The 24507-nt window shown below is 34.6% G+C and overlaps 2 protein-coding genes across 8 annotated transcripts in view; one reads left to right on the plus strand and one right to left on the minus strand.

Moving 5' to 3' along the window:
* Nucleotides 1-2581: 2581 nt before the first annotated feature.
* LOC129257890 (phosphatidate cytidylyltransferase, mitochondrial-like) lies at nt 2582-16119 on the minus strand. Its single transcript, XM_054896322.2, has 8 exons — nt 15603-16119; nt 14216-14398; nt 12992-13084; nt 12170-12320; nt 11425-11570; nt 9576-9735; nt 8747-8809; nt 2582-7436 (listed from the first exon to the last, which is right to left on the minus strand). Exons 1-8 carry the CDS (start codon nt 15723-15725, stop codon nt 7363-7365), a joined length of 993 nt encoding a protein of 330 aa, XP_054752297.2. The 5' UTR covers nt 15726-16119; the 3' UTR covers nt 2582-7362.
* LOC129255954 (uncharacterized) overlaps nt 15986-24507 on the plus strand; it is a 49439-nt gene continuing 40917 nt past the window's right edge. Inside the window, exons 1-2 of one of the 7 annotated variants that reach the window (XM_064096274.1) lie at nt 16089-16313; nt 21878-21991. In XM_064096274.1, coding sequence (XP_063952344.1) covers nt 21925-21991 — 67 coding nt within the window. In that variant the 5' untranslated portion in view covers nt 16089-16313; nt 21878-21924. Of the gene's footprint in view, nt 16314-20802; nt 20867-21652; nt 21992-24507 lie in introns of those variants that run through there. The other 6 variants (XM_064096275.1, XM_064096277.1, XR_010292890.1 and 3 more) reach the window with 6 other exon arrangements.

Raw genomic sequence — 24507 nt, forward strand, 5'->3', positions numbered from 1 at the left:
TCTCGGGCACAGTGTACACCAAACCTTCATCATTTGCCACATTTAAAAAAAAGATATTGACTTCCATTTCTTTCAAAAAGTTCAGTCATTGTTGATTATATACATGTACCAGGAAAATAGATAGTACACCTCCCATTCTGTCAGAAGCAATAAAAAAAAAAAGAAACTCTGGGCAAAGTTAATTCATCCCTTTAAAAGTTGTGCCTAGCTTACTAACGGCTCTCTGAAACACCCCTCGGGTATCAGTAGTATTACACGATCTTCCTGGATTCCTGAAAGTAATATACATTATCACGGAATAATGCATATTACTAGAACAGTCCTAGTAGTGTTTTCTCCTTTTAAGGTTTCTTTACTATTGTATAAAGAGGTATATTGCATTATTACAGAATAATGCATATTACTGAACAGTCCTCGGATGTTTTATCATTTTGAGGTTTATTTACTCTTGTATTTGTTTGTTTAATTTTTATTTCTGCGTTCACAATACATTATCAAAAATATTTACATTGTTTGTAATATACAAAATAATTCATAATGTATACAATATAAACATAATACATAAATAGAAAAAGAAAATGGTGTGGGCATATATATACTTCACATTTTAATAATAAAAAAATGAACATTAACAAAATTTAATGAACGCAGGAGACCGCCATCGTGAGCGGTTAAGCTTGTAATTGATGGCGGCCTCATAAAAAGGGTTCGTGACTATGATTGGTAATTACTGAACAAGTGGGTGCAATGCAGGTGCGGGTGCTGAAGATAGCTGTAGAATTTATATTTTTTATTTAATTTATAGTGGTAAATGAGGATTAATTTGAAGGTTGGGATGAATAAGATCGAATGATATTTCTTTTAAGAGTTGATTTTAAAGAGTATAAGTGGAACAAGATTTAATATTTTCTGCAAGATTATTCCAAATGTCTGGACCATGATGTCGAATTGATTTAGAGGTAATTAACAGTCTGGGGTTTGTGAGATGAAAGTTTCCAGATGTACGAGTTGGGTAGGTATGGACAGAACTAGTGAACTTAAACATATCATCATTTCATTGTATGAAGTGATGTATTGCATTATTATGTGAAAATGCAATACACCACTTCGTACAAGAGTAAATAAACCTCAAACAGTTTATCAGATGTCACTGGGTTACTTGCAGTATCAAAGGGATATGCATTTTCACGGAATAATGCATACTACTAGAACGGTCATTGTGAGATGTTTTATCCTTTCGAGGTTTATTTACTATTGTATGAAGAGGTGTACCGCATTATGGGACCTTTCTTATTGTTACATCAGTGTAGGGAATTGTACAGATGCAATAGTTTGAAGAAGTTCTTCAAAACACTGTTGATTTCAGTGGAGACTTGGAATAATTATTTTTTTTCTTGATAGTGTACAGTCACATGATTTGTTTGTTTTTTTAAATTATATTTTGTTTAAATGGAAGTAAACAGACGTTTATGGACAGACAGTTTCACTGCTGTGAATGTGTACATGTAGGTTATCTATGAGGACGTCATTCATGACGTTCAAATCTGAAAGAAGGAAAAAATAACATCATAAAATGAAAGTGGAGTACCAGGTTTACAATATGCCTAAATATCGAGTGGATATATTTATAATCAATATAGGCAGTTGATGATCAAGACAACATAGGCCATGCACAGACCCCGTCTTACAAAAAGAATCGTAACTCTATGGAAATCTATCAGTGTCAATATTTTTTTACAGGAAATTTGCAAAAATGACCTTTGTAAACAAAGGAGAACACACCAAATTGTCAAGAAATGAATGAATTTATGGATATACATTCATATCTAGAATTTTTTGGAACAAACATGCATTTTATATGTTGACTTTGCTGGTTTTCCATAGTTGCGATTGATCGGATCAATTGTAACTCTTTGCAAGACGGGGCCCATGGATTTATGCATGCCTAATGTTTAATCCTGTTTGACTGTCACCAGAAGGTCTACTAGTGAGCAAGTCGACACCTCAAAATTTTTCAATTTAATGAAAGTCTTTTTCATGTACAGTGCAACTATTATATACATTTACATCATGACAGTTTATTTTCTTTCAATTTGATAAAAGATTTCTGAGGTATCTGTTTATGCTTGAATAATCAGGAGGTAATCTCTGCTTTGATGTCAAATTCCATTTATGCCAAAGTTTAGTTGTCATACCTAATGGATTCATTTCCTATCATACTTATCTCTGGCACAGATGAAATACTGCTTTGAAGCAAAAAATACCACCTGATTATTCAAGAGTGATCCCATACCACTTAAGAATGGTATTAAAATATTTGGGAGAAGATACTCTTTTCGGGTTGTGATTAAGGGGAAGTATACCCTGATGAAAAGTTTGTTGTAAAAATAGCTGAAAAAAATGATAGAAAATATTGGTGAAGGTTTGATAAAAATCCATCAAAGATTAAGAAAGTTATTAGAATTTAAAGTTTTTGAATTGTGACATCATAGACGAGCAGCTGCCCCATTTGTTATGTTACATGAAATGCATAAATTTTAGATTTTTAATGGTTTGTGATGACTTTTTTTTTCTTTCTTTTAGGAGCAGGTGTGAAATGATTTGTCTATTAGTATGCTGAAGGTACAATAAAAACTATTTTTTATGTCATTTTCTGAGAAAATGACATTTCATTGGTTTTTTACCATTCGATACGTGGAAAAGCTGCTCGCATGTGACGTCACAAATCAAAAGAAATCCCAACAACGTTATTCTTTGAGGAATTTCCCTCAAAATCTTCACAAATGTCATTATTTTATCTGCTATTGTTACAGTAAAATTTTTGTCAGGGTGAACTTCCCCTTTAAGCGTGACTTAGAGTCGATCATGCTTATGCTCCAACGCACACATTTTATTTAATGCTTAATCTCATTGATGGATACGCAGTAGTGTGCGTCAAGTGTGCATGACCAATGCGGTGAATCTTATATACCGCGTGCAAGTGGCGCAACGGATATTTAAGTGCAACTCTCAAGTCATACTTAAAATCTTTGTGAAATACCCCCCCCCCCAGGTCGTATACAATAAGTCTGTTTTATAATAATATAGGTATATTTACCCAGGGAAGCCACTTCAGTTCCGAAAACTGTTCTCCCAGTGGGCCCTGCTATTATTATTACCCCGGCTTTAGCTGGGCTGCCTAGGCGCTCAAAGCATTCAAGGAATTTCTTCCTACCGGGTACCCATTCACCTCACCTGGGTCGAGTGCAGCACAGTGTTCATGTGTTCATGACAAATATTTTTCATTAAATTGACTTTCGACTCACACAGTGTATTATTGATGTTAGTGTGTGCACAAAATTTATCTCAGTCAGCCATTTTGACACATTTCTATCATTGCTTTTTCAAATGATGCATGCAAATATATAGAATAGAGTACTTTTGTAGATAGTATAGCAATATTTATTATTACTCAGAGACAAGGTGGTGACTTGAAAACAAATCTTATGGGTAGGTAGAGTTTTCAGTTGCTTTGACTGAGAAATATGATCAAAATGTGTTTGCAGAAATTATGAGATTTTTTATATGGGAGATTCTGGAGTGAGGAAATGCAAAGTGTGTAGAAAGTGACAAGATTATGCCACGTTTTTTTGTTTGCTTCGATCATCGTACAACGGATGGTCTACAATCTTTTTATGGCATCGTAGGTGGGTATGGCAATGATTATGGGTGTACAGTCATCGTACCATTTCATGGATTGGGCATCATAGAAAGTCAGACAGAGTCATACAGAGGCTGTACGGCTATTGTATGTCTGAACAACATACCATGTCATAAAGCTGTTCGTAAAGCTACGCATGACTTTACGACCAAATAGAATTATGGCATGTCATGGTGTCGAAGGTGGTGTTGCTGGAGAATGTTTGCAATCAATTACAAATTTATGTTTCAAAATTACAATTGGCAGATCAATCACAATTAAAGCAAATCTATTTATATACTTCCTGATGGAAGAAACAGACCAGTAATCAATCAACAATTTGTAATTGATTGCCAGACTTCTGATTTTTTTTAACCTAAATTTGGCATGATAGCAAATCTGTTTGGCATCCCATCCATGTACAGTACATGTGATGCATGCACCCTTTCCTTAACTATTAACGTGCCATGAACACATATCTGTGCATCCACTGGAGTGCCACAAACACATTTTCATGCAATGGTCATACAGCTATTGTTATGCCTATTGCATTTTGAGGAGTGCATTGCATGCATGAGTGATTCCATTGTTCAGTTCAGCTTATGGTCAAGAGGTTTAACACTATTGTCTCATGAGTGATTCTCTTTTTTTATAAATATAACATTTAAATATAGACTCTGAAAAAAGTGGCACTTGCTGATTACAGTGAATGGCACATTAAGAGTTAAAGACATTATTTCTAAAAACTGCAAAGCCCATATGCTCTAAAAGGGAAGCATGACAGTGTGCAGTATTTACTGTCTGTATTCTCTAAATTCTAAATTTTCTCCTCAGACTAAAAAAACCCATTGAATTATTGTTTTTAAAATTCGATATTCTTAATTGGAAACCTTATACCTAGTTCCCACCCGTCACGATTCGCGATGCGATAGAAATCATGGTATAAAGCGTGGAGTTACAGTAGTGATTGCATCAAATCGTGGCAATCCTTTTGATTGTAGAAAAAAAAATTGACAGCTCAAACACTATTAGCGATCAGCTATGAGAGGCCAATCATAACGAATCGTGCGATAGTGGGAACAAGATATTACACATTATATTCCGCATACTAAAAATCTTGCTATCGGATTAGTCAGAAGTCAGTCACGTGATAAAGGGTAGTTTCCCCATCAATCATCACTCGCAGTGATGGAATTGTGTTCTGCTGATCTTTCCATCCTATAAGGCGGTGCTGCACCATCCCGAGTTTGCTCAATCTCGAGATTTTAGCCCGTTCGGCCCTCTTCGCGATTAATCTCGAGATTCAAGAAACCCCGTCTCCACCATCGCAAGAAGAGCATTTCTTGCTTGAGCGAGGCATCAATGCATTATGGTCTGACGCCGTGAATAAATAATCCTGAGTGCGTCTGCACCTGCGAATTAGCGCGATAGTTCGTAAAATAGCGTGCTATTTTGCAAATAATCCCAAGTTGACTTGGGATTGCAATCTCGAGATTAATCCTACGAACTAGCGCGATAATTGCGTCTCCATTACAAATGATCTCGAGATTGTTCAGATCAGGATAATTTGCCAGATCAGAAATAGCGCGCTAATTTGAAAACTCAGGATGGTGCAGACGGCCCTCTAGAGTCATAACGTGTAATATTAGTTTGAGTACGCGCGAAATAAAGAGGTCTTTGCCACTTGATTTTTTTGGTTCCATTGTTCTCTATCACCTGCAATGATGATTGCGTAAGGTCTAGATGCATGCGCACAGTGCAGACTACATATGCGAGAGCAGTAAAACTTTGTGCAAAATGAAAGTGCATTGCCCCTCGATTGTTTTATTGTGACTGTGAAATTTCCTTTGTGAGGTCACAATAAATTCTGATGGAGCAAGATCTAGATCCTTGCGTACAGTTTACATAGCATTAAAACAAGCTTTATATTTTCAAAGGAAACCTTGATTCGAAATTTTTCTTGTAGAATCGTATTGCTATTGTTTGTTTTTTTTGTTTATGGGTTTCTGATGTGGAATATGAAGCATGTAATCACCTCTTGATTTCAGGTGAAGAGGCAAACTATCACTTCCTCGGCAAGCTGAGTGTACTCGCTATCTATCCTCATATTCGCTTCGGAAAGAGAGCTACATCCAGCTTGCCTCGTGATAGTTCGCCCATCACTTTCAGGAACAGTGATTATGTGCTTAATAAGGCACACTTTGCGTGAAACCAGTGATTTGTACGGCTATGTATCACATTTGCAGCATAGTTTGAGTAGATTTAATGACAGAACAGTCTCGTTATCTGTAAAAGTCTGGAAATATTTTAGCACTTCATATTCCTATCAAAATTTTGTAAAGTCATGTTCTCTACAAAGAGAACAGCCCCATATATTATGTTGCTTGTAATTTCTGAAGCAAATCTCCAGTCATAAATGAGAACCTTAAACTTGCAGAATGAATTACGAAAATAATCGATAGATTTTATTTCAATTTCACTGTACTATAGTATTTTATGTATTAAAATTGTAATTATTTATGTTGGTACAGAAGCAATATCTTTAATGTTTTTGTTTGTTTTAAAATTCAAGTGGAAATATCTGTGACCTTATTATTTTAAGGGTCTAGCAAATCATGTAATTTTGCATTCATTTATCAAGCCCACCATAATTGTGTTATTAAACCATGGTTCAATTTCACAATATCAATTCATGTGCATGTACCTGTCTAATAATTTTTATCTGAATATTAATTTGCCCAATCCTTATAAAATGGGAATTTGCCTGAAAGAATAGGTACGATGCAGAAAAGGTGATGTTGTTTTTTTACTTCCCTTTTTGTACAAATATACCATTGCCAATTTGTACTGTACCATGTACGAGACTGTTACGTGAAAATGTGCTAATAAATAATGTGTAATACATTTTTTTTTCCACTTATCAAATGAATAAATCAAACAAATCTATATCTTTACCATCTATCGAGTCTTTATTATTTTACATTAATTTATGTTTTTGTTTTTAAAGGGGAATCCAGCCTTGGTCCTAAAATGTTGTGATGGAAAGGAGATTGATGGAAAGGAGAAAAATTAATAAAACAGAATGGTGGAAGTTTGAAAGAAATCAGACAAGCAGTAAGAAAGTTATGGCTGCTTTAAAATTGAGATACCTAAAACTAAATAGATTTCATATTGGCAACTTGGTAAGTAAATTATGACAAGGGACAAGGAAAACTTTCCCATAGGCCATGTATTTACATGTACTTAATCAGGGATTTGTGGTTTTCGCTAAAGTACTCATTCCCCCGGGGCCGTAATCCAAATATAACCCAGGTAACATACTATTTCATGTCCTCATGACAGAAAAATATAATTTGAAGTAAAACTTCAGAAAAAAAAAATAATTCAGCTATTTCATGTATTGGATCACCTGGAACTGTAGTCCTTGCCTTACATCACTATGACATCACATATGCGGCCAATTTGAAGTCTTCATGGGTATAGTGATTATCAATTTTTTACAACTTTTAAAAATTCATAACTTCCTTATTGTCCAATGTTGTTCAAACTTTCACCTCTCAACTTGTCTGATTTTTCCTTTTCCTCTCAAAACAAGTTTTTAATTTGTTGCTCTAATCATATGATCTTACAAGAAGGACAAAAATATTCTATCCTCAAAGTCAAGGGTGTGCATCAGTTGACTGTCACCTCTTCTTACGTCCTCCTTGCCACTGCTTCATTAGCTTTTGTTTGCTGTATGTCAAAGTCTTTGAAAATCCTGTTCGGTGGAAACAAAACGGAAATAAAGATTACCAGAAATCATCATTCGAAATACCTTTTTTAAAAGTCAGTTCGGCACTTACAATAACTAACATACATATGGCCTCGGGTACTTATTTTGTTACTATTTTATTCTTAAATTTATTTATTATTAACGAATGTCCAGTGGTTGTTTTTCGTACAGCACCAATCACAGTCAATAAAGAGAAAACAATGACTAAAGCAAGACAGGAGGGTGCAGATGGTGGCTGCTTCACACCTACTTGTCTTGCCGCATCAGATACTTCGCTTAAAGGGATGGTCCGGGCTGAAAATATTTATATCTTAATACATAGAGTAGAATTCACTGAGCAAAATGCCGAAAATTTCATCAAAATCGGATAACAAATAATAAAGTTATTGAAGTTTAAAGTTTAGCAATATTTTGTGAAAACAGTCGTCATGAATATTCATTAGGTGGGCTGATGATGTCACATCTCCTCTTTCCGTTTTCTTATGTTACTACATAAAATCATAATTTTGTCATTATTTCATACTTGTGTGAATAATATGTCTCCCTTATAATGAAATAGTTTTTGCAATAAATATCTAATGCACTAAATCAGTTGTCAATCCAATTTTTCTAGTTCTTGGAGGAAAAAATAAAATACAAAAGAACAAGTGGAGATGTGACATCATCAGTCCACCTAATGAATATTCATGATGACTGTTTTCACAAAATATTGCTAAACTTTAAAATTCAATAACTTTGTTATTTGTTATCCGATTTTGATGAAAATTTCGGCATTTTGCTCAGTGAATTCTACTCTATTTATTAAGCTATACATAATTTCAGCCCGGACCATCCCTTTAAGGTTTAGCATAACAGCAAAGATATCGCTGCAGCCTACCCCAGATTACACAAGTAGGTAAATGCTAAGACTGCTCATTTCACTGTGCTCCAGAGATGTATGTATACTGCACTGCTTTTCGCAAAATCTAGTGTCGGCAAACCATCATCCACTTCTCATGACTAGTTCCCAGGCAAGGTTTTTCTCCACTTCATCAAACTTTGATGTTGTTAAGTTGAACAAAAAATAAAACAAGAAATGAGGTCTATAGTTTCTTTGAAGATCTCACTGAAAATCTTTTTTATCATATCAAGTACTTGTTGATCATTTTTGACAAACCTATTCAAAGCTACATGTAAGGATCTGCTGTTTAAAACCTAATAAAAATATCAGAATTCATTTTTGGGCAAGTTATTGTGGATTCTAAGATGAAGGGACATATGGTTCTACTAGCAGTAAATATTTTTTGACTATTTACCTGCAGTAAATATTCCTTTGATGCTCTGTGAAAGACTTGAGGTTGCAACTATCCTCTGGACACCTGGATAAAAATAATGAATCATTTTAAATCCGTTGTGACAACATCAAAAGAAATCATCCATCAATATGACTCTTCTCCTACTCTTACCCCCCCCCCCTTTTTTTGGCTCAGGCTTTGTTTGTCTGTCTGTCTGTCTCTCTCCCAATCTCTTTATCTTTTTTTCTCTCTTTCTCCTCCTCTACTTCACCCTTTCCATCTCAGTCTTATGAAATAACTGCTCAATTATACTTTTATATCTTGTTACATTTAGTAAAAATCTGAGATGATTTATCACAAGACATATTTTAATAACCATTATCGTATACTGCTTTTTTGTATACAAATAAAAACTGGATATAATTCAGCAGTTTGTGTGCAATATCAAACCACTTCATGTAATCAATGAAAATTAATCAATGGAAGGGAGTTAGGAATAATGTGTCTGATTATATATCCCCCAGACAAAAAAAAATAACTTTCAATTTTTTTAGAAAATTGAATTTTAGGGAATTAATATCATATAAAATATAAAGGAGCTGTTCGTCTATGATGTCACAAAATCAAAAATTCATAACTCTGTTATTCTTTGACAGATTTTCATCAAACCTTCGCCAATATTATTTTTTTGTTCTACTTTAATTAAAAATCAACAGCAACTTATCGTCAGTGTAAACTTCCCCTTTGAACAACAAATGTTATGAGTTTTTATTCTTTGAATTTATTGCATAAAAGCATGTCACATAATAACATGCCAGCAGAACCCTTGCAGAACTCCTGCATAGCTCACCTTTGTGGATATACTCCTTGCATTGCCTATCTCGGGCTAACCTCCTCAGTACATCCAAGTGATCTTCGGTCTTTGACCCTTCCAACCGACAGATCTGACGCTGAAGGTTCTTTGGTAATGCACTCATGTGGGAGAACAAGGCAGCTGGGCTGCAGTCTTGCTGGTAAGGGTGAGAACAAAACGGGATAAGAGGAAAAGTTCAGATGAAGATGATAAAAAGAGCAATGTATTTTTCATTATTTGTGTTCATGAATTTATGTTTTCTTTTAATTCAGTTCGTAGATACAATATGAGAATGTGCAGATAATGGCCACTTTTGGGGGGCATCGTGGTCTAGTGGATATGACTCTCGTCTTTCAATCTGAAGGATGTTGGTTTGATTCCCAACCATGGCATGTTTTCCTTCAGCTAGAAATTTACCCACATTGTGCTGCACTCAGCCCAGGTGAAGTGAATGGGTACCCGGAGGGAAGAAATTCCTTGAATGCTTCAGGGCCTATATGGCAGCACAGCTAAAGCCGGGGTAATAATAGCAGCGCTTTGTATCCTCAGGCAATGAGCGCTTTACAAATCCAGCTATTATTATTTTAAATAAAATCTAAAACCCACTGACATGAAACTGTAAGAGGATTGCCTGTCATAGCAATATTCAAATCAGGCAAAGTTGTATTCCAAACATCGAGCATCAAGGTATGTCCATAGGTGCTCGTAGATGAAAGGTGCATGTATGAATTGGAAAACCCTGCAGGAGCAGTCTACTGTTCACACATAGTGCATTCCATGATATCAATCTATATGGAGGCATTCATTTGTCAAAATAGAGTAATTTACGAGGCACCTACATGTATGTTGCTTAGTGAGTACCTGATCAAAGTGCCCCCAAACCCTCGTCCATTATTTGAAATATCTTTAGATATAAGAAGCCACTCAAGACATGGACTAACTATGAACTGTTCTACTGGACCATGTAAATTTTCTCTAATGACCACCAGCTTATAAAGACTTCTTTGCTCACTGACAGGATTTAAGCCATATTGTCTCATGCTCACATGGTGAACTTGATACCATATGGGTGCTTGTCCAGTTACGGATATTGTCCATCACCAAGGGAAGAAAGTATTCATGACAACATTTATGTGCGTATATTACACACATAGGCTCATTCATAGACTCATTCACTGACTGAAAAATGGCTAAAGTTGAATTCAAAGATTCTCTATGATGGAATATTGAGTTAGCTTGCTGCTCAATATATGTTACCCAAGCAACTCATGACAGTTATTTTAGTCCTTTTTCATAACTCTTAGATTGACAAATTATAATCAACACACTCTCAACAAAAACCTGCAAAGCCCCATTTAAGTTTTGGTAAATCAGTTTAAAGTGTCTGTCACTGTTCCACTTCATTACTCATATGGTGAATGTCCTAAAACTGTTATGGTGTGGATATTAAATAAAACATAATTTAGTAGATGTATTTTACAGTTCTACAGGAACATTTTCCTTTCTTTGGTTACCAAATGAAAGCAAAAATATTTGTTTAGAAAATAACATATTCAAAGTATGGAACGTACTGAAATTGTCAGGATACAATCTTTTTTTGTAGCTACTAATTACTAAATTTGTAAGACAAAGAGTTCAGAGTCCCCTAAGAAGATAAGTGAAGAGTAGGCCTACAGTGAAAGGGTGCTCGATATCAACAGATTCACATTTTAAATTTCGTAAAAAATCAATGGAAGAAAAAAATTCAATGGCCACTACACTTTGATAAAATTTGAATTATATATGATATTTGAATATAATTCACATAATACTGACCATATACGCTATAAGCTTTGACTATACCTACCTCTATGGAGCTACTTTGCTTGTTCCAATGGGTGTTCTCAGTATTATCCATCATATCATGATAATATTTCCTAAATGTTTGAAGATTTGGCTTGACAATGTTGGCAACCTTGTTCTTGTTCTCACCAACGACCATTCTAAAGTCCCCTAGATTCAGAGTCAAAACAGAAAAACCTCATCAACTCAACTACTGCAGTAAGGGATGTGCACGAGAATAAAGAAATAACCGTTTATAAAGCATGCACCTATATCTACTTGGCACTGTATTTGAGAGGGAAAAAAAGATAAAATAATATTAAGAAAAAATACAAAAATAATTAAAAGCATTTAACAAAATAACAAGATTTACATGAAAGGTAAATAACACCAAATTAAACAACAAATGAATAGAAATATAGATGAAAAAGTACACATGTATTCTTGGATGAACAAAGAAATAGATGAATGGAATAATAAATGTCCAATGAATTGGACAACCACATAATCAAATGTATACAGAGAGATCAAATATTTGATAGATAGATAGATGAATAATCAATAAGTAAGCAAGAGGAATGAATCAATAAATTAATAATTAAATCCATCAAAATAAACAAATGAACACATAGATGAATGATTGATTGAATGAATGAATGAATTGTATGAATGAATGAATGAATGAATAAATGAATGAATGAATGAAAGGAAAAGTGAATATATGAATAAATGAATGGATTTTGATCACATATTGCAAAAGTAATTCATACCAGAATATGACAATCCAGCTATTGTGATGAAAAGTTCTTCTTCTGAGAATTGTTCTGGTAAGAGCAGCAGACTTGTGTAGACGGCACTCTGTTGGTTCCTCCGCATAGCATTATAGAGGGCGCTGTTCTGCATTCTCTTTATTACATGAACCTATGCAACATAAAAAAAATGATGTTCTGTATAAGTAAATTATGTCTTATAATGATCTCGGCATATAAAGCATGCCTAAATATTCAGTCAAGGTTCAGTAATGAATTATATTGAAATATCTAATATTCCTATATTACAAAAAAGCCTTATCTTTTTATAATCTGTTGATTCCTTGCGAAAATTTGATAACATTTGAGTACATTAAGCATCCTCTCTCGGTTAATATTTTCATTTTCTCTGGAAAAGCCCTTATAACACATAACATATACTATAAATTTAGAGCTTACAAACCAATATTTATCATGAAATTTTCGGCCATTCCATGCACAAAAAATTCTTCTATAAAAAAGGAGATATTTTTAGTCTGGTCAAGATCCTTGTCAAACTAAGGGCAAATCCAGTCATTAAACTTGAATAGTAACCAACACTTTTGGGGGATTTTCCAAAGCTTACAAGAAACTTTAAAGGTGCAATTGATTGAGACATCCTATAAATGACTGACTTTTGTGACACATAATTTTTAATTACAAAAAATTCTTCTTAAAATACACTGACACTGATCATCATGTTAACGTGTCTCATGGATTTTATGTTCATAAAAACTTTAAATAACCTCCCCCTCCTAGAATATATTTTTAAAAATGAATAGACAACAATAATTTTGATCTTACTGGTTTGTGAAGTCTTCCACTCAGATAGAGATTATTCCAGTTGATTAACTCCTGTACAAGGGTGTCAGTCTTCACTACTCCATACTTTATGAGCTAATACATGGATTGAAAAATAATACAATGATTACAATCAGAATCTCAAACAATAGCAAACTAGATTACAATAAATGCAAAAAATACTTGTAAAAGAAAGAAAGAATTTAAACACTGTAATTTGATATATAGACATGCCTGTTGTCTGATGCCATTTATCACATCGAATTACATTTTTATTTAGAAGGTTAAATTCCATTCAATTTTTTAGCAATTTTCTTTATGTACTGGTTGCCCTTTTTATGGGGATCAGAGGGGGAAATGGTTATGTGACAGGGCACTTAATAAACACCAAAATCACAATTTTAAATATAAAATTTGCACTAAATTTCCTTCCATCTGGGCAGGCATGAAACTCCTGATGATTTGCCAATATTACCCTCTTTCCGTTTTAGTAGGAAAAGGTAACATAAAGTCAACTAACAAGCAAAAGTAGGAGGGGGGGGGGGGTGCCATGTGACCGGAGTCCTGGACTAAGATGACCTCATCCAATGATTCCAATCATCTCAATCCATCCATGAGAATCCACTTCAAAATTACTACCTAGCTGGGCCCCGTCTCACAAAGAGTTAGGATTGATCCAATCAATCGTAACTCCATGGAAATCCATCAGTGTCATATATTTTTCCACAGGAAATTTGCACAATAACCTTGGTAAACAAAGAGAAGCACAGTGAATTTTCAAGAAAAAATGAGTGCATGACTATAAATCATAGTTAGACAAAATTTTGAACAAATATGCATGATAGATGTTGATTTTGCTGGCCGTCCATGGTTGCGATGGTCAGGGGCCCATCTTACAAAGAGTTGCGATTGATCCGATCAATCGCAACAATGGAAAGCCAGCAAAGTCAACATATGAAATGCATGTTTGTTCAAGAATTTTTCTAGATTTGAATGTATATCCATAAAGTAATTGATTTCTTGACAATTTGGTGTGTTTTCCTTTGTTAAGAAAGGACATTTTGCAAATTTCCTGTAGAAAAAATTATGACACTGATGGATTTCCATAGAGTTACGATTGATTGGATCAATCGTAACTCTTTGTAAGACGGGGCCCAGATCATTCGCAACTCTTTGTAAGACGGGCCTCTGATCTTTCTTGGAAAGTAGAGTACTTCCAAATCTTACCCTGCTTTCACATTCGACAAGAGTGTTGAAATAGACCCCAGCCCCTAGTCTATCTTGGATTGCTGCGATCCTGTCATGGCCCAGGGCTGCTAATGAAGAATAGTGCTTCCGGTTTTCCTGGATGTTCTTCCGATGCCACTCCTCCGGGTTGTCCACCACGAAGATGAAATCGAGCATGTTATCCTATTGATTGAGAGATGGAAACATAAATTCCAGGTTTAAAATTTATAAAATTGAAAGTCAATAAAAAAATATCATATTTTAACTTTTATGGATGGCTAAATGATTATACTGTAGATTGGATTTATTGTGAATTAAACTACCGGTAGAGATATTTTTTGCAGCTCAGGGCTTTTGGTGATCATTAATTTTAAGAAAACAACAAAGACTTTCAGCTCATATTAAAACAGACCTATGTGAGGTATATAATGGTATGTAAATGATCAGTATCAACACACATATATATATTAATCATATAAGCCTACCAAGTACTATTATGATTATCAATTTAATTGTCACAATTGCCCATTCATTTTCATCTATTGCATCTTTTAAATATCCAAAATAAATGATTTTTGTAGCCAGCCTAAAATTATACAAAGCACCCACAGCGATTCGATCACTGATTTGTATCCATTTCCATCACCAAAATATCCTAACGTCAGAAGGAGCAATTCAGCAAATCAAAGAACATCATTATTCTTCGTCATCATTATTTATCATTTTATCACCATCATCACCATTATTAACATGATCAATAATCATCCTACTCAACATCATCATCACCATTATCATAATCATCATTATCATCATCACCACCACCACTAGTACCACCACCACCACCACCACCACCACCACCATCATCATCATCACCATCATCATCACCAGTATACCCAGTTGTGTGTCCGGACAGGTTGTGTGTCCGGGCGATCAATTTTAGAAAGTCATTTGGAAAAATTTACAAGGAAAGTTTTATCAATTTTTAGTACAAAATGTCAGGAAATATTATAGAGAACAAAATAGAAGATGATTACAACTATTGATTTCGTATTTGTAGTGTAATCCAATGACAAAAAAGAAGGCTTCAAAAATATAAAGTGTCCGGACACCCGATCCCCCATCCTACCAGTAAAAGTTACCCATCATCACCAAAGACAAAGTTAAGCCAGCCATATCATAACCTTGTTCATTGAATGAGTGGCCATAGCCAAGGGCCAGGCACTAACCATCATCATGATCATCTGAAGCCAGGGGCATGAGTCGAGGGGTGGTGTTAATTAATACGTTTACTAGAAAAGAACAAGTTAACCCCTCCGACGATTACCCACATTCACAATTCACACATCAGGGTTCGAACTATACTAGTCTAACTTGTCAGAGTGTTTACCTTGTTATCATTTCCTAACTGCTTAAAAGCCCCAGATCCATAGGCGAACGCTAACGAAATCTCACGGGGGAAGCGACCGAGGATGCGGTTGTAAAGTTGGTTGACGCGAACTGCGGAAGCCATGGCAGCTGCATACAGTCTCGTCGATAAGTTTCAATAATTTGAGGGATTCAATTCACGTTTACGGAAACTCGAATCGTCTTGCATTTTCAGCTTAAACGTAGAACATCATGAATTTCACCGCAATTTACTAAAGATCTTCGTACAAAAATACAACTTTGTACTTCAGCTTGGTCTGCGATCTTCCGCACCGGCAGGCCACCCACATGTTTTAAGTAGGCTCTTTCTGGGATTTCCTTTGCATTTAGTGGATGTCTTACGGTAGATACTAAGTGCAGTAAACCAGAGAACAATTTATAAACGACCTGTCAGAGACTAGTTCGGCCAATCTGAGACAAATCACAACAAACTGGTCAACAAACAAGTAGTCAATGCACGTGCGTGCCGGGCATCCTGAGCTGAGCTGAGTACATAATACAATAGAGTTTTGTTTGAATCTCAAAATGACTCATGATCATCATGATCATACAATACATTTTCATAGTCACATCACTGCAGCTTAACCTCGAACTTGAGTGATCAAAGCCAAGGACATCATCTGCCACTGGTCAAGCAGATGAGCTAAACAGCCTAAACTATGAAGCCTTGAAGGTATAAAGTATGATATGAGAAGTCTCGACTAATCAATGTTACTCTTTAGCAAGTTGCCAACTAACACGTTATGAATTTAGAACATGTGAGGACAAATTAATAATTATCTATTCAAATTCAGTTGTGAAACTGAAAGCTGACTTACACTACAGTTCTGTTATAATTCAGTTAATTCCAATTCCATTGGCATTAACATTAGAAACAAACCTTAATTTCAAAAGAGTAACCTGCCATAAATTGTGAGGCTACTCCCCGGGGGGGCCACTTACATTGACGAGTGGATACCATGCGCGACCAAAAAAACACGTAAAAAGGATGTCTTTTTCAAGATAGGGCACGTTACGTACGTAACGTGATAAGGGTGTCAAAAACACAAAAATAATGAAAAAAAGGGTATCTATTTCGCTAGGAAAGCTAGTACGTGTTTAGGGTCAAATTTGCGGGGATGATAAACAAAATTAAAATGTTTTATAAAGGATGTCCTTTTTGCCCCAACACTACGTGTTTAGAGTCCGATTTGCGCGAGGTGTGGAAGCTGGGGCCATACTAAACCAAATGGTGTGTAAACTGTAAAGGTAAAACCGACGACCGATGGACTCGTGACATAACAAATATCGCTGTACTTGTTTAGGGGTTCATTTCAGGGAATACTTGCCAAGAGTATCGTTTTGTTTCCAATACTTGTTAAGGGTAGGGTTTCAGACGCCAATACTTGTTAAGGGGTGCATTTTCAGAATTTGGAAAATACGTGTTTAGGGTGCTTTTCGAGACCCCTTGGTCGCGCATGGTATCCACTCGTCAATGGAAGTGGCCCCCCCGGGGGCTACTCGAATAATAGCATTGTATGATTTGAATTGAATTCTTGATTACTTACTACTGAAATGATAAAGCATCAAAGTGACGTAGACATGACATTGTGCTTAAATGATAAATCTAATTGTTCTTTGTCACATACTTTTACCATTTATAATTTTGTTAAAGCTGTCATGTTGCATTAATCATCTTGTTAGTGCAATTTCATCATTGTTTTGCCAGTAATACTACTAGAAAGCAGTACCGTTGTTTAATTTTCTACCCGTATGAATTCTGTGTCACCAATTTTTGTTTCCTTATTCATATACTTTGCACCGAAAAATACTTTGATTCTTGCAGGCCAGTTGATTGTCTCGGCTGTGATCAATAGTGTACACAGGATTTTTCAAAGGGGGGGGGGTTCAAGCTGAATGAAATGTTGATACCAAAAAAAAGTCTTTAAAATTTTTTTAGGGGGGGTCGGGTATCCAAAAAAAAATTAAGGGGGGTTGAACCCCTGAAACCACCCCCTGCATACATCATATGCAATTATGATTGCAGCAGTTTCAATAGGTCCAATGGGTGCAAATTATATACCAGTTGAGGTCCAATTATAGGGTCAAATTGGTCTTGGGCCAATTGGCCCCATTAGAATTCAATGGGGGACCAATTGAAGACCAATTGATGTCTAATGGGGCCAATTTGTCCCAATATGTTTTCAGTGGGTCTTCAATTATTGGTACCCGATTGAATTATAATGGGACCAATTGCCCAACTCGTTTCAATTGGTCCAACTGGGCCAAATGGACCCCCAATTGATTTCGATTGGGACAACTAGCCAATTGGTTAATTGGGACCATGCAATAGCCATTTGGTTTCAATTTGGAGAAATAGCCAATTGATTTAAATTGGTTTTCAATTAGACCTGGTCAGCTTATTTGCATATTACACCTGTATATCTGTATACATGTACTTAAAATGTCATATTATTGTCTTAATTTGCATTGTATTTTTTAATCATTTGCCATTTTCCATTAATACATTAGTTTAAGCAACACTTTAAGAATGAGTAAACACACTCAGTGTACCAGTATAATAACTTTACCATCAAGTGGCATTACATAATCTTGTTCTACTGTGGGTGATTAATATCCAAATGATGTCAAATTCTCCTTTGAAATTGATCATAATGTGCCTTTAAATAAACATTTCTCTACATGTTTTTTAAAATATAGTTTAATAGATCTGTAATGAAATGACTCATCCAATATACAAGTTTATAACACTTTCAACATCAAGGTTCGGATGACAACAATAGGAAATATTTGCATCAGATCATAAAAACAATATGACAGTCTGTTTCATAGAAGACTTATAATAATAATAATAATAATATAGGTATATTTACCCAGGGAAGCCACTTCAGTTCTATAAACTGTTCTCCCAGCAGGCCCTGCTATTATTATTACCCCGGTTTTAGCTGGGCTTACAGCTATGATAATTGATAATTTAGCCATGAGTTATAAATTATTGTAAATACCAAGGTAACAGGGCTCAGCATGTATCCAATACAAGTCGTACTATCATATCATAATGGCAAACACCATAATTGTAAGTCTTTCAAAATGTCTGCTTGTGAATTTGGAAATTCACTCTTTTCCTCCGCGATCATACCATTCATTCTGAATTAAACTACAGATATACTGTACAAATAACAGTATGATGACTAGTTGCAGTCCTAGAGAAAAAAAAACATAAATATGCACCATTTTAAAGCGGAAATCCAACTGCAATGAAAAGTTGTTTTTAAGAAAAAATAGAAAAATAAGAGAATTAACTTCAAGTAGGGAAAATTTGAATAAAATTTGATAAAAATAAGAAAGTTTTAAGTTTCTAAAAGTAAAAAGCTAATCATTATGGAAATTTCAAATTGGCAATGCCATTGGGATATCATATTTGATACAGTATAAAGAAAATATATATTATTTCGGTTTTCTTATTTTGTCTCCTATCAAAGTTTTCTTATACTTGTTTTCCCTATACCATTCCATATTCATTATATTTTTTTTCCTTTTCACATCACATTTTACAAAAATAGTCTCTTAATAAATCAATTATAATATCACTACTATTTAATTGAGCACTGTGTAAGATCTAACAGAATTATTTTGTAATGGGAAATTAGTAATTGTAGCTCTACTAATCCTATTTCCATGAATCAATCATAATTTCCATGTTTTGGAGTCCAGTCATAAAATTTTGTAAATTTTTGCCCATTATTTAAATCAAAAGATGAATATTTCATCAGGTGAACCCCCAGATTTTCATCACCGTACTCTGGATTTATTTAATCCATTCAAAACCATGGGTACCGGTAGGAAGTAATTCCTTGAAATGCTGTGTGCGCTATGAACGCCTAGCTTAGCCGGGTAATATAGGAGCGCCTTGAGCACCTAACAAGGTGGATATGTGCGCAATATAAATACCCTATGTTATTATTTTTATTATGATAATGAGCTGTAAGGGCCTTTATGACCATTTGTAAAAAAAAATATTTGTGTGGATCCATCCATACACTTGTAGACTTTGAATGCATAAGATAATGCACTATGAATTGAAATATAATAAATCAAGCAAAATGTTTTATTAATAATTTACCGCTCATGATGCCGGTCTCCTGCATTCGATTAAAGTGATATTTTCTTTTAATTGAATAATGCTTCTTTTTTATATTTATTTTTCATTGTTTTATTGTTTTGTAAAGCTTAAATGTAATACAGAAATAAAATAAAATCAATCAATAAGCATTGCATGAAATTGATATGTTGATTGATAATTACAAGCAAGCCTGCCAACTACTTCTTTTTAAGTGGAGTTACTCCTCTTTTGGGAAATTTTTGATATACACTATATCATATAAGGAAAGAAAACTCCTTTTTTGTCCAGATATTATGTACAGTCATCTATGGGAAATATGCTGTGACTCCTTTTTTTTTTTAAGGGGAATGAAACCTTTGGAACAAGTAGGCTTGTGTCGAAATAGAAAAATCAAAGAATAAGAACAAAGAAAGTTTGAGAAAGATCGGACAAATAATGAGAAAGTTATGAGCATTTGAATATTGCAATCACTAATGCTATGGAGATCCTTCTATTGGCAATGCGACAAGGATGTGTGATGTCACATGTGAACAACTTTCCCTTTGATGGACTGTAAAATACCCCCAAAATGTCTGTTTTTGCTTTTTATAATGGTGATACAAATTCTTTATCCATGATGTATTCTTTGAAAATCTGTATTACATGCCCTCCTATAGAAAAAACACATGATCTACTGATAGATGTGATAAAAGAGACAGTTTAATTGAAATAATGGGGAGAGTTGTTCACAAGTGACATCACACATCTTTGTCGCATTGCCAATAGGAGGATCTCCATAACATTAGTGATCGCAATATTAAAATGCTCATAACTTTCTCATTACTTGTCCGATTTTTCTCAAATTTTTGTTGATCTGTTTCTCTGATTTTCCTGTTTTCACACAAGCTACTTGTTCCAAAGGTTTCATTCTCCTTTAAGAATCACTCCTATTTTGGATGTTTACTGGTTGGTAGGCAAGCACCTAAAATGAAGTCACAGAAATGTACCGGTAAGCATTTCAAAGCCTGTGTTGTTTATAACTGAGGCTGTTTTTTTTTTTACACTGTGGGCAAATTGCCAGACGAGGTGAACCCTGTGTACTTTTTATGGTGGTCAATGCAAGGGTAAAATTATCATAATACATAAGAATAGCTAATTATTTAATCTCTTTTTCTAATAATGCAGTGTAATACAAGCCCATATTATTAAAATATGCAAATTTGGTAAATTACTTGGAGAGGGGTGCATGACTGCCTTTTTCACTCTCTCTCTCTTCAGGCTAAAACAAGATGTTATGTGATATATGAATGTTCATTTGAAGTTTATTCTGTAATTTCCGACAATTTTTTCTTTTTTGTCTTTTATTATTTTTTAAAAACTTTTTTTTGTCTCATTTCTCGTTCTTATTTCTTTCTTCTTCTTTTCCCCCGTTTTTACTTTTTTTCTTCTCAAGAACCATCTCCCTCTCTCACTGGTTTTTCTGTGCTTCTCTCTAAATTAATCTATATTTCTATTCTCATCCACTATTTAGAACTTGATTGAATATCCTGTGTGTCCCTCTTTTTTATCCTCACCATTACCTCACCATTCCAGGAAAAGTTATGTGAAACCTACAGAGAATTTGATGAATTAAACAAACAAATTCTTTGAAAATGGCAGTCAAAGAGGGCATGGCAGTGGCATGATTGTTATGTTTGATCGCTGATACTACATTTAGCCCGAATGTATTTCACTTTGTATACAGTTAATTTCACACTCAGCAAAATCTTGGAAATTGAATTTATGGTAAATAGAAAATAACCTTGTTATGATGATGCACTTATAAAGTGGCCTGATTGTTCAAATTTGCATAATGCTTTCAGCGATCAAAGCTCAGATCATTTTTTTTCCTTTGGAGCCCTATGTCTGATGATATTTGTCTTGACTCCTTTATGATCATTAACATTAATCTATAACTCTCAAGATTGTTGACAATCTTGGTCATCAAAGATTATGAGGGGTACATGACCTCCCTTCTTGATGACATCAAAGGAACCTCGCTGACAACCTGTTCAGTCAGCAGATCCATAAATCCAGGGCTATAATATTTTTTGAGGAAATGATCTCACTCTTCTTCTGATTTTATTGAGGACCAGTGGTGAATTTGTGATCGTTGGTAATATTCGAGGGCTGCACGTCTTCCATGATGAGAGTTATCCTCTTCTTATTAGCGGCCTGCGTGGCCGCATGCACAGCCTCGGTGTGTGAATGTAAGTTATACCGCTAGTGAATTTTTTTTCAATGAAATATTTGGTGTCATTTATATTTCTGAGTGATAATGGGGAAGTGAACTTAATCACTGCATGGCCCGTATTCTGAACTTGGGTTTTATTTAAACCCTGGTCTAAAGTTGTGGTTTAACCATGGTTAGCCAAGTGTGACTCGAATTTTTTAACAGTACAGACTTAATTAACAGTTCATTTGCCACTTAGATCACTCATAACGATCTGGGATTAATAAATGAAGCAGTTTTCTTCACCCTAATAGCATGATGAGCACAGTGAATATGAAACATAAAATGTTTACTAAATTTCAAAATTTTGGGCTTCCCATATTTTGAGCAGTGTTAGACCTTGGCATCAGTTTAAGTTTATGCCTATCATAATAATTGACCAATCAGGGCTCCATTGCCTAAAAGTTAAAATTATTGTAACTTTGCCGTCCAATGGTAACTTGAATCCTTGATTCTGATTGGCTGCTTAGTATTGTTACCGTTGTAGTTACCATTGGATGGCAAATTGAAGTTACTATAGAACGGGTCCCTAACTGTTTGAAAGACTTTGAAATGGATCGCTATTCGCGAATGAATAAATGTATGAATAAATTAATTAACTATTTAATTTATTTATTTATTCATTTATTTACTTATTAATTATATATTTATTTGTTTATTATCCAATTTAACGATAATAACCATTTACAAGTTTACAGCCAATTAATTATGATACAATTAAAAGCAAGGTTAGTAATTAGCATGTAGCACTGTGTGAGAGGATTTCCCACTGGTTTCGTGCTGTATTAGAATTTTTTTCTCATTATGCATTGCAATCAGGATTCCCCAAAGCACAAAGTACCGGTTATCAACTTTGCAAAAAGCAGTTTGAGTTGCAATAAACCTCAAAACTTTAGAAAATGAAGCGCTTATACTTCAGGGGCCACAGAAAGGTTTTGATGGAGGGGGGATCATGCAAAAAAATGTGATGGTCATTTGTGGGGGGGGGGGGGGGAGAAAAGCAAAATAAGTAAATGGATAAGGGAAATATGGAGAAAGTTGGTTAGTAATAAATAGTCTAATAATAAAACTTAGAATTATAAAAATGAAACATATTGGCTTATCAATTTTTGGTTCCAGTTGGTACCATTAGTCAATTGGGTTCAATGTGGACCAGTGGTTTCAATAGGTACCCATTGTTTCACTTTTCATGTACTCCAAATTGAAACCAATCGCCAATTGGTATTCAATTGGTATTCAATTTGGATATTCAATTGGTATTCAGTTGGGATATTCAATTGGTATTCAGTTGGGATATTCAATTGGTATTTAATTCAAAATTTGTCCTGGGTTACACCGAGGAGGTGCATTGAAATGAATTATAATGCAATTCATAAGAAATCATTTTTGAAAATCTGTGTTTATCTTGGCTGATGAACGCGGCGATGATAAAAGAGCTTGTTATCTGATCATGCTATCATGTAATGGTATTGATTTAAATTCTTAACGGCCCACATGAAAGCTGAAAAATGACAGTGTTGTGAACTTCAATATGTAAACATGAAATATATTAACTAATTTGCATACAATGTAGAGTGTGCATGAATTACCTCTATAAAAAGCTGGAATATTACCTTAAAAATACATGATTGTTCATTTTTTATTTAAATTGGTTTTGTCTTGAATTTTCATTAAATTGTGACTTAATATTCTTCATACCCCATCTCCATATATTTCCCCCCATTATTCCAGGTGGGTGTTTCTTAAAACTGTTTGCAAGTTTCAAGCGACTTTTACAATGCACATTTTGTGATCCTTTCTTAGGAGCTTATAATCAACAGCAATAAGAATTTGGTGCACGTGATTACCTTCAAGATCGGACCACCAGTCAAAACACCCAGGATTTTTTTTGTTACCTTGTTTTGATTTGTGAAAAGATTTTTTTTTGCTGTTTGAAACATTTTTAATTTCAACTTACAAAACTATAAAAAAAAATGCTGTGTAAAAAAACAAAATGAAAATATAAAGTCTTTTATATTATCTGGTAATTGATATATGAAAAATCGAATAATTGATATTTATGTTTTTAGAAGATGTTTCTAAAACTTGGAATGGATGTAAAGTCATGAAATAGATAGAAATGTTCTGTTTAAATTTGACGTTGTTCCTCTCTCTCCTGCCTTCAAAATACATTATTTGTCTATATATGCCTCAAATTACTGCAATATTGTGGTATTGTGAATGAGGCAGATGTGGAAGGGGGAGGGGGTAGCCAGAATACAGTCAACAGTGCACATCATTTTACAGAAAGGCGACATGTAATTCATCAACATATCACAAACAAAATAATTGTTACAAAGAACTTATATATCACAGCAGTGGAGTTGGATATCTCCAACTCCAAAGCATCAGTAGCTTTCACTGATGCTTCACAAGAATACGGTAGTGAAAGGATACTTTATCTATAGATATTTTGTGGTAATAGGTATAAAAGGTTAAGACAAAATGAATGTT

This window comes from Lytechinus pictus, chromosome 3 (assembly GCF_037042905.1).
Source record: "Lytechinus pictus isolate F3 Inbred chromosome 3, Lp3.0, whole genome shotgun sequence".
Lineage (NCBI taxonomy): Eukaryota > Metazoa > Echinodermata > Echinoidea > Temnopleuroida > Toxopneustidae > Lytechinus > Lytechinus pictus.